Consider the following 11,154-nt stretch of genomic DNA (forward strand, 5'->3'; position numbering starts at 1 on the left):
TCAATGGGAAGGAGTCCCGTTGGGTCATTAGTAACTATGTCTCTTTTTGTAACAATCACTCTTCTCGTTTTTCCAGTTGTATTTTTTCTAATATAAGCAGGACTTGTAATTATGTAGCCCATAATGTGGCCAAGTGGGCTTTTTCCCACAATTTGGTTGGTGATATTCCGCTATCTACCATCCCTTCGAACATTTTATGTAATGACCATGAGGTCTAGTTTGTCGGTTAATCAAAGACGCTTTCCTTCAAAAAAAGACATTGTTCTCATAAAAAGGAAAAGAAAAAAAAAACTGTCTTTTACTTGTTAAATATTTCTCCAACAAAAACGTGGTCACTCGCGACTTTGAGAAAATATGACACGATACCATGATACTATAAATTAGGTCTTTTCATCAAACTGCTCAAACCGCCCGCACCATACTGCATCGCAAAAAAAAGTTCGGTTTGAAATTCTTTGCGGTGCGGTCGCGGTTTGAATTTTTCCTAAACTGCGCGGTGTGGTGCGGTTTGTAGTTTTGAATTATTAATATGCGGTTCAAACTGCACCGCACTGCACATTATAAAAATACAAATTTTTATATTTATTTAATCTAATATGTGAATGTCGAACCTAAATCCCAGTAATTATTGTATTGTTGAAACTTAATTTTTTTTTTCATATTTATTGTCAAGTATTATAGTATTTTTGACAAGTGTTGCTCAAGCTTTGTTAAATTTGTGATAGTTTAATTATTTGGTGATAGTCCAAACTGCAAAAATCGCACCGCACCGCATCGCACCATTTTTTGTGGTTTCTTAGTTTCACGGTGCGGTTGCAGTTTGGGAAATTGAAAAAACCGCATGTGCGGGTTGGTTTGAAAAAATAGTTCAAAACCATACCACTCGCACCGCGAACACCCCTACTATAAATTAACACGATACGGCTAGAAACAGTAGCCTCTCGTACCATTTAGGCTGAACCAATTCCACCATTTTCATTAGGTGCATTCTCTCATTGTTTGCTTCTTCAAGCAAGGCCTTGATCCAATCACCGATTTGCTCGAACTTGCGGAGTGACCTCAAGTGAAGGAGGACACCTCCTACCATAACATTGCTCCACACCCATATCGTCTCTGTAAGAAACAGAATTTATTATCTCATTAACGTAACAAATAGCAGTCAAGAACAGAGTTAAAACCCTCACCAGAGATCTTAAAGAAAAATTGGTATCAATAAAGCTGTTCTTAAAACAATTTTGAGTGAAACCTATAGTTACATTAATCTCCACCAACAAAACTCTTGACACATCAAGAGCTGATTATTAATGACTTTTTACACTGAATATAAGATGTTGCTGAGATGAAAAAGGGAAAAGAAAAAAGTAATGAAAAAGTCACTAAAAGATTGATTATGTGAAGGAGTTATCTATTACAGATCCAATATAGAATATGTGAATCCACAGGAAATTATGTCAAATGGATTTGTTAAAATGAATCTAAAAAATATAGTAGATCTTGTTTAGTAAAATTCAGTTATCTAATAAACTAACTTGACTTACTCGACTTTGCATGTAGCTTTGTTGTGGCCTGTACCCCCACAGTTACTACAATTGCGAGACTTCACCTTTGTCTTTTGTCTTCCCGCTTTGTGTTTCTTAGGTCGGCCTATGGGATTTTTCTTGACAGGGACCCCAACTCTCATATTTTTGATGTGTTCCGGGAGTACCCAATCGTCTTCATCGCCAACAAGGTTAATTGTTGCATCTTAAGTGTTCTTCCATGTTTCTTTTGTGTAATACGGGGAGCAAAGTGCGTACACACTCATATTCATCTCTATTGCTGTAGCACATGCATGAGGACAAGGAATTTTGATCATTTGAAACAAACCGCACGTGCATGTTTTTTCTACCAAATTGACATCACCACCTCTTTTACCATTAGGACACCTACCAACATTGTACACATCGGATCCATTATGTTGGACGTTCAAAAACTTAGCATCGGCAAGTTTTAGTGCCAAGTCTCCCTCAAAAATTTCAGTTAAAGGGGTGCTACACTTATCTGCCTTTAAAAAATGGTCAGTAAACCAAGTCTGCAGGGTGAACCTTATAAATTTAATCAAATTAGTTATTAGAAATTTCTTTGCTTCCTCTGTCACAATGTTTATGCTTTCGGCAGTGTTGCTTGTCATTACGTTGTATCGATCGCCCATACAATAAGGACGAGCCCACTTTTCAAACCCAATATCCTCAAGATATGCAGCAATGACAAGATCCATCTTTCTAACCTTCTGAAATTCTTTATCAAAATCTGCCTTCGAGAATGTGTAAGCCACAGTCCATATTTGCTTGTTACATGCGTCAGTCTTGAACTTGTCAACCACATTCATCGCAATGTGGTGATAGCATGCACAGTGGCATGCATCGGGAAAAACAACATCGATAACATGTTCAATGCTTTGATGTCCATTTGATACAAACACTAAGTTGTGAACCTCTCCAATCGCTTCCTTCAACTTCAGCAAGAAATACGTCCAAGAATCATTATTCTCACTGTCAACAATTCCAAAAGCAATAGGAAATAATTGATTGTTTGCATCCAATGTCACGACACATAACATGATGCCACCATACTTTGTCTCCAAGCATGTGCCGTCAATACTTATCACAGGACGACAAAAACTGAATCCCCTCCTACAAGCACCCAGTGAGAAAAAACAGTACTTGAACCGATCATCCTCTACCACAATATCAGTAATAGTACCCGGATTCTTTTGTTGCAGTATGTACAAGTAACTTGGTATCTTTAAATAAGAATTTTCTGGCCTACCCCTCACATACATAAGTGTCTTCTCCCTGCACCTCCATGCCTTCTCATAACTCAACTCGATGCCATAAACTCTCTTTACATCCCTCATTATGTCCTTCACTTTGTAACTAGTCCCTTCTCCTGTGTAGTTTTCTTTAATAAAGTGGGCAATTACCCATGGTGCTGTTGGGTTTTATGCCCTAAATAAAACTCTATTTCAATGTAATCCAGATTATTCAATATCAATAAAATAACAGAAGTATTTTTCATTCATTTGTGTATGTTTTGGTTCATCTTAATCAATTGTTTGTCTATTTGATTTATAAATTCATTCAAACCCTTTTCACATACTTGATCATGTTTATTGTGTTGTCAACACAGCGGAAAGTAAACATAACTATGTGAATAAAGATTCCTAGATTTATCAGAATACTGGGTTTTACTGATAATAATCTACAATAGAGTTTACTTGCATTTGGAGAAATGCTATGTTCTTTCCAGAACATTGGTTAAAGTAAAGCTTGGGTTGGATGCATGGAGTATGCATTGGAATGGACCGATATTGAACTTTGATATAGATTCATTAAACTTACCGTAATATCTATTCAATTCAATATCACTTAGTTGATCCTAGATCAAATGATCTAAATCCTGATATGATTAGGTTCAATCTCAAGAGTATTATTCGTGTTCTTTGATTTGTTAGTTAAGTCTACTTTTGGGTCAGGGTGATACATACATTTTGGGAACACGGTAGTGCAATTGAGTGGGAGCGCTAACATAAATATGGAATCTATAGCTTCTATCTGGCGAATAGAAAGTAAAGGATGATTTCCTTCGAGCTTAACCAAACGAAAATAAATGGTGGAGTACTCATTTCACTTAGTTGAAATATCATTTATACAGGGTTAAGTGTTTTAAGGATAAAATACATTGTAGGGTGTTACGGTAATTAAATCCCTTTACAGTGTAAATCATCCATATAGAGGATCATTGATCAAATTAGGATTATAACAATGGATAATTAATGACGTGTCTATATGGTGGAACATATAGAGCGTTCTATATAACTGAGAGTGCAATTCTAAAATCTATGCGTGGATTCAACGAAGAATTAATAAGTCAGTAAATTTAAGTTGTAAATTCTTGATCTGCTTATTGGAAGCTCGGATATATAGTCTCATGGTCCCCACACTAGTTAAGACAATATTACTTGTAAGACTCATTTAATTGATTTTAATTAATCAATTATAATTCTCAAGTTAGACTATGTCTATTTGAGAATTTATCACTTATTAAGGGCAAAACAGTAAATAGAGAGTTTAAAGGGTATATTTATTAATTGGGAAACTTTGATTAGTTTTATTAATAAATAAAATAAATGACAATAGATTATTTGATAATTAATTATAATTATTAAATAATTAGATTTGACATTTATGTGGTTGAATGAGAGAATTGACAATTTTTGAGAAAATGGGAAACTAGAAATGATGAAATAGGAAAGTTGGAAAAGTGGAAGGCTTGTTTCCACAATGCTATGGCCGGCCACCTTTGCTTCCCTTTTCTCATTTATTTTTCATTTTTTAATGCCAAGTAATTCAACCATAACCCTATGTGGTCTTCTATAAATAGAAGGTAAAGGCTTCAGGTTTTACACACACTTCTACTGCATTATTTTCTTTCACTCAAAAACACTCTTGAAGCCGCCACTCTCTCTCTCTCCTTCTTCTCTATTTTTCGAAATCCCTCTAAGTGATAGAGTAGTGCCCACACACATCAAGTAATACCTCAATCATAGTGAGGAAGACTGTGTAGAATTCAGAGTCAACAAAGAAGGACATTCGGACTCAGATCTTGATTATACTCTGCGACAGAAAGGAATCAAGGGTTAGAGATATGAGTGGGAGGAGACATATTCCGCTGCACCCAATGTAAGGTTTCTCATACTTTTTATGTGTTTAATTTATTATCGTTTTAGAAGTTCATATTTAGGTTGTTAAATCAACATACTTGTGAGTAGATCTAAGATCCTGGTAAAATAATTCCAACAACTGGCACCAGAGCCATGGTAAATTGATTTGCTTGCAAGAAATTTGGACTTAAAACGATTTGTTTGTGATTTGGATGGTATCATGTTGCTTTGTATGTCATATTGATGTTTGATTGTTGTTTGTGAATTCTGGGAAAAATAGTTATTTTTCTGTCTCTGGAATTATTTTTATTGGATAGTTTGGAAAATTCTAAGCAATTTACTTTTTTACAGAACTCGATTTCGATTTAATTTGAATTAGTTATGAATTTTTGAAAATTGGAAAAATCGAGGTGGTGAGCACTTAACCCACGAGCGCGGATGGGCTGCTAGCAGCCTCCCTGCAATGCATACCATCCGCACAGCGTGCAATTTTTTTCGTTTTCTTCGATTTTTCATGCTATTTCATGGAATTAACTTTCGATTTTTTGTGTAGTTTTGTATTTTGATTTTTTGTTTTTCAATTTTCAAATCTAATTATCAGAAATAAATTAATTTGATTTTTCAAAATTAATTTTAGATATTAGTGGAATTTGATTTTGAAAATAGAAAAAAATCAAGTTTTTGCTTACCTCTTTTCTTATTTTTTTTAAAATTTAATTATTTTATCTTATTTTTTTAAGGTCAGATATTAAATTTTTTTTGGTAATTTGACCTTATTTAGAATAAGATTACTATAATCATGGTATTTTAAAAAGGAAAATAAGATATTTTTGTTAACTTTTAAATTTTGTTATTTTTACTTAAATTGAATTGTAAAATCAGAAAAAGGTATGTATTTATCATTTTCTATTTTATTGAATATTTAATTTATTAAATAACATGAAGTTTAAAAGGTAAGTTAGCAAATTTATTTTGAAATGATATTTAGGTTACTTAAAACTTAATTTTTCAAAATTGTAGGTTTAATCTTAAATATTTTTTTTAATTTCATTCTTGAAAACCGATTTTTTTTTTTAATTTTTCGAAATAAAGTTTAATATTTTAAAATTAAATAAATCCTACTTCCAACTATCCAAATCTAACTTGTTGCAGGAGTATGTGTTTTAGATTATTTGTAAGTTTTCTAAAACCTGTTATTGCTTGATCTAAATTGTCATGGTTAACTTGTTGACAGATCCAATGATCTGATTTTAACCAATGGTTCAATTGTCAATAGGTCAAGTAAATAATTTGTAACAAGTAATTTTTACATTCTTCTTTCATCTGTGTATGACTTAGTAACATGATAGGATCCATCCAAATCTGTGTGCCTATGTGAGCCTATATGTTTAATTTCTGTTATAGACACATATAGGTTGATGTTGCTAAATAAAATGTCATAACTTGATAGATTTTATTTAGGCTCATTTAGTTAATGGGCTTATTCAATTAATAACAGTTGTTCATTTTAAGGTTAAATTCCTCTCTTTTGGGCCTTGTGTGAGAGTTAGGAGCCATAGAAGTGGGTACGACATATTGAACCCAACCCCCCCTCACATGAACAACCCCAATTGTGAAGGCCCATTTGCCTGATTTTGATAACTGTGCTAGGTTAATTAAATTAGTTTGACCTAATAAAATTGATTAGCAACATAATTAATTTCATTTTTCCTTGAAATTAATTTAAGAAAAACATAGTTTGATGAATAATATTCTAGAAAACTATATGTATTTTTCTTGTATTTAATTAAATATAGAATTATAACCAACTAGATTCTTTCTGAAGCTTAATTTCATAATTTCATTAAATATTCCTATTTAAGTTGAAAATTTATTATTTCTAACAAATCAACTTAGATTTGAATATCTTTTGAATTTCCTATTATAAAATTAAGTTGAGGAATTTTAGGAATTGGTTATTAAGATTCTTTGGATATTTCTTAAGTTGATATTTTTTAAATATGGAAAACTTAAAATGGAATATCTTCTAAATTAAGTGGTTACAACTTAATTGTTAATATTTAATTATGTCATTGATTGAAGAATATTTAAGTTGGATATTTTAGATTTCTCTAAACAACTTAAATAAGATATTTTTCAATTTTATTCCATTTTTAAAATTTAATTAAAGTTGGATATTTTTTTTTTAAAACTAAACCAACTTTAATTTGTAATGTTTCATTATTAAATATGGAATAAAATAAATGATTAAATAAAACACATATTATAAATAATGAGCTTTTAATCAAGAGACATTCGATCTCCATTGTTGGTTTTACATAACTTTTGTTTTAGTGAGTAATCCTCCCTAATGGAGGAACGTTCATTAGCAAGTTAGCACCGTTTAATCTCGAAAGATAAGTATATTTGTAAGTGTTTTATATGGTATTGATCACCCTAATGGTGGCGACTGTATTTGACTTACAAAATATGAAACAATGGTGGAAGCTCATAAGATAGAATTGCCTTGACTCTCGCCTAAACGGGACAACGCTGAATTCCAATCTTGATCGAATAAAAGGTTGCTAGAATGTTTATCATTTTAGATAAATTGACAACTCTATTCAATGGATGATACTTTGACTCTCGCCTAAATGGGACACTGTATCAGTTTGTTGGAAACCTTGGATAAACTATGTTAGATTTAGTATTTTTATAACATATGTGATTATTTGTTATTTTCTAAACTTGTGTATGAATTTATAGAACCAAAACCTTACTTCTGTTTATTGATATATTGTAGTGCCAATATGAATAACCCTTACCCCGATCCAACTCCTAGTTAATATCTTAGCAAAAGAACTCAAACGTGTGAAAATGCATCCTGGTAGTTGCATTAACTCGCACCTATTGTTGATGAATCTGAAATTCCAAAAGGCAAATCTACTTGGAATTAAATTATCACAGGAACAATGGGTACGACTCATTCTTAATAGTCTTCCTCCGGAGTATAATGGTTTTGTTCTATCTTACTTGATGAACAATCCTCACTCCTCTGACATGGACAAACTCGAATCTGAGTTGCGAGCCCATGAGCAGAATTTGATTGCAATGGGACCTCCTGGTATTGCAAACTTTAATCAGAGGAAGAAGATTAAGCATGAGGGCTCTAACAAATCTGCTTCTTCAAATACAATTATCAGACATCATGTTCTATGTACGAATTGTAATGGAAAGGGACATAAAGAAGAACAATGTCCCAGGCTTCTAGACAATTCAAACGAAGGTGATGCTTTTGTCTTTGAATCATGTGTTTTAGAGAATGACAAATCCACTTGGATTGTTGATTCTGGATCTACTAACCATGTATGTTCTTCATTGCAGCTGCTTGAAACTTGGGAAAATTTACTTCCAGAAGAGTTAAAGCTTAAAGTTGGAAATGACGAGTTAGTATCGGTCAAAGCTAGAGGAACAGCCCGTATCAAGTTTCAACAAAAATTTTTACTTTTAGAAAATGTTTTGTTTATTCCAAACTTTAGTAGAAACTTGATTAGTGTTTCATGTTTACAAACACAATCTTATATATGGAAATTTTCGAGTTCTTATTGTTCAATTTCTCGAAATAGATTTCAAATATGTGTTGCTCACATGGAACAAGGGCTTTATGTTTTAAGACCGAATACACAATTCTCACTAAATACTGAACTTTTCAATATAGCTAAACCTAGAAGCCTTAAGAGAAAAGAGATTGATAATGATGATCAAACTTATCTATGGCATTTACGTTTAGGTCATATAGGTTTTGATAGACTCAATAGGCTAACCAAGGGCGGTCCATTGAAAAATGTTGTCTTAGGTGAACTGCCAGTATGCGAGTCATGCCTAGAAGGAAAAATGACCAAACGTTCTTTCTATGCAAAGGGAGAGCGTGCCAAACAACCCCTAGGGTTAGTGCATTCAGATGTTTGCAGACCTCTAAATGTAAAAGCCCGAGGTGGTTATGAGTATTTCGTTACTTTCATTGACGATTTCTCTAGATACAGTTTTCTTTACCTAATGCAAAAGAAATCTGAAACGTTTGAAAAGTTTCAGGAATTTCATGCTTTGACTCAAAACCAATTAGGTAAAACATTAAAGATCTTGCAAACTGATAGGGGTGGAGAATATATGGATATGTGGTTCAAAGATCATGTAATTGAACTTGGAATTGAATCCCAATATACTGCCCCAAGCACTCCACAACAAAATGGAGTTGCAGAAAGAAGAAATCGCACTCTCTTGGAAATGGTTAGGTCCATGCTGAGTTATTCAACTCTGTCTACGTCCTTCTGGGGATATGTTATTCAGATGGCAAATGACATTTTAAATGTTGTCCCATCTAAAGCAGTCCCTAAGTCACCCGTCGAACTATGGAATGGTCGTACACGTAGTTTACGCCATTATAGGATTTGGGGGTGCCCTGCTCATGTCTTGAGAAAGAAAGAAGGCAAACTGGAATCGCGAACTGAAGTTTGCATGTTTGTCGGAAATTCTAAAGAGACTAGGGGTGGACTATTTTATAGTCACAAGGATAACAAAGTGTTTGTTTCTACAAATGCTACTTTTCTTGAAGATAACTACATTAAAGACAACAAACCAAAAAGTAAAGTTGTATTAGAGGAAATGCTTACAGATATAGTTCCTTCAAATGTTACATCCTCTTCCACTCAAGAAGAGGATAATCCCACTCCCTCAGTCATAGCAACTGAGAAAACTACTACCAAAGCTCCTGTTCAGAAGACCACCGCTCCTCGTCGTAGTGGGAGGGTTTCTACAAAACCATCTTGTTATGGCTTGGAGGGTGAAATCAATATGGTCGTTGGTGACGGTATTGATGACGACCCATTAACCTATCAACAGGCAATGGAAAGTCCGCAACGGAAGCGATGGTCAGCCGGCATGGATTCAGAAATGGATTCCATGAAAAAGAACAAAGTCTGGGAATATGTAGATCCACCCGATGACTATCGTCCAATCGGATGCAAATGGGTCTACAAGAAGAAAAGAGGCGCTGGAGGCGAAGTCGAAACTTTTAAAGCTAGACTGGTCGCCAAGGGTTATACCCATAAAGAAGGTGTGGAATATGAGGAAAATTTTAGTCCTGTCGCCATGCTCAAATCCATCCGAATTCTTCTCTCCATCGCAACCGCTTTCGATTATGAAATCTGGCAAATGGATGTCAAGACAGCCTTCCTTAATGGGCTTCTTGAAGAAACCATCTACACGGAGCAACCAGAAGGCTATGTTCTTCCAGGGCAAGAAAATAAAGTTTGCAAATTAAATAGGTCTATTTATGGACTTAAGCAAGCTTCTCGTTCATGGAATAAAATTTTTGATGAGATCATTAAAACCTATGGCTTTCATCAGAATGAAGATGAACCTTGTGTTTACCAACTCAAGGAAGACCAAGTAGTAGTATTTCTGGTCCTTTATGTTGACAACATTTTGATCATTGGCAACAATATCAAGAAAATGACTCACATCAAGGAATGGCTAGACACTCAATTCGATATGAAATATTTGGGTGAGGCTGCCTATGTTCTCGGTATTCAGATTATTAGAAACCGGAAGAACAGATCCCTTGCTCTCTCCAAACAACTTACATTGACAAAGTTTTAGAGAGATTCTCCATGACCAACACTAACGGGGAAAATGTGCCTTCTAGATATGGTTCCGTCTATCTAAGGAACAGTGTCCCACTGATCCTCAAGAGATAAAGGACATGGCAAAAGTTCCTTATGCTTCTGCAGTTGGAAGTCTAATGTATGCAATGTTATGCACTAGACCTGACATCTGCTATGCAGTTGGAATCGTGAGCAGGTATCAGTCAAATCCAAGACAGGAACATTGGAATGCTGTTAAGTATATTCTGAAATACTTAAAGAGTACAAGAGATTACGTGTTAGTCTATAAGGGTGGTGCTCTAAATCCCATAGGCTATACAGACTCAGATTTCCAGACATGTCTTGAAGACAGGAAATCTACATCTGGGATGGTGTTTACTCTTGGGGGTGGAGCAGTGGTTTGGAGAAGTGCGAAACAAACTGCGATTTCAAATTCTACCATGGAGGCAGAATACATAGCTGCAGCTGAACCTGCTAAAGAGGTTGTCTGGCTTAGAAAGTTCTTCACCAGTCTTGGTGTAGTACCTGGAATGGAAAAACCTCTAGTCCTGCTTTGTGATAACAATGGAGCAATAGCCAACAGTAAGGAACCTCAGAGCCATAAGAGAAGCAAACATATAGAAAGAAAATATCATATTATCAGAGAATATGTGGCAAGAGGGGATGTACTGGTGGAAAAAGTGGACACACAAGACAACTTAGCTGATCCATTCACCAAAGTCTTGGCAGTGACTGCTTTTGAAAAGCACCGTCAAAATTTAGAGTTAATTGAAATGTACTGATTAGTTTTATATTAGTGCAAGTGGGAGT

General features: G+C 34.4%; 1 protein-coding gene across 1 annotated transcript; it reads right to left on the reverse strand.

Annotated features, from left to right (window-relative positions):
* Positions 1-1,744: 1,744 nt before the first annotated feature.
* Positions 1,745-2,896, reverse strand: LOC115695405 (uncharacterized). The gene has a single exon (XM_030622470.2). It carries the CDS (start codon positions 2,894-2,896, stop codon positions 1,745-1,747), a length of 1,152 nt encoding a protein of 383 aa, XP_030478330.2.
* Between the last annotated feature and the right edge of the window lie 8,258 nt (positions 2,897-11,154).

The sequence above is a fragment of the Cannabis sativa genome, chromosome 6 (assembly GCF_029168945.1).
Source record: "Cannabis sativa cultivar Pink pepper isolate KNU-18-1 chromosome 6, ASM2916894v1, whole genome shotgun sequence".
Classification (NCBI taxonomy): domain Eukaryota; kingdom Viridiplantae; phylum Streptophyta; class Magnoliopsida; order Rosales; family Cannabaceae; genus Cannabis; species Cannabis sativa.

What these genes read in the sequence shown, in the direction of transcription:
- LOC115695405 (XM_030622470.2), bottom strand. Translation starts at nt 2,896, where the DNA reads ATGAGGGATGTAAAGAGAGTTTATGGCATCGAGTTGAGTTATGAGAAG.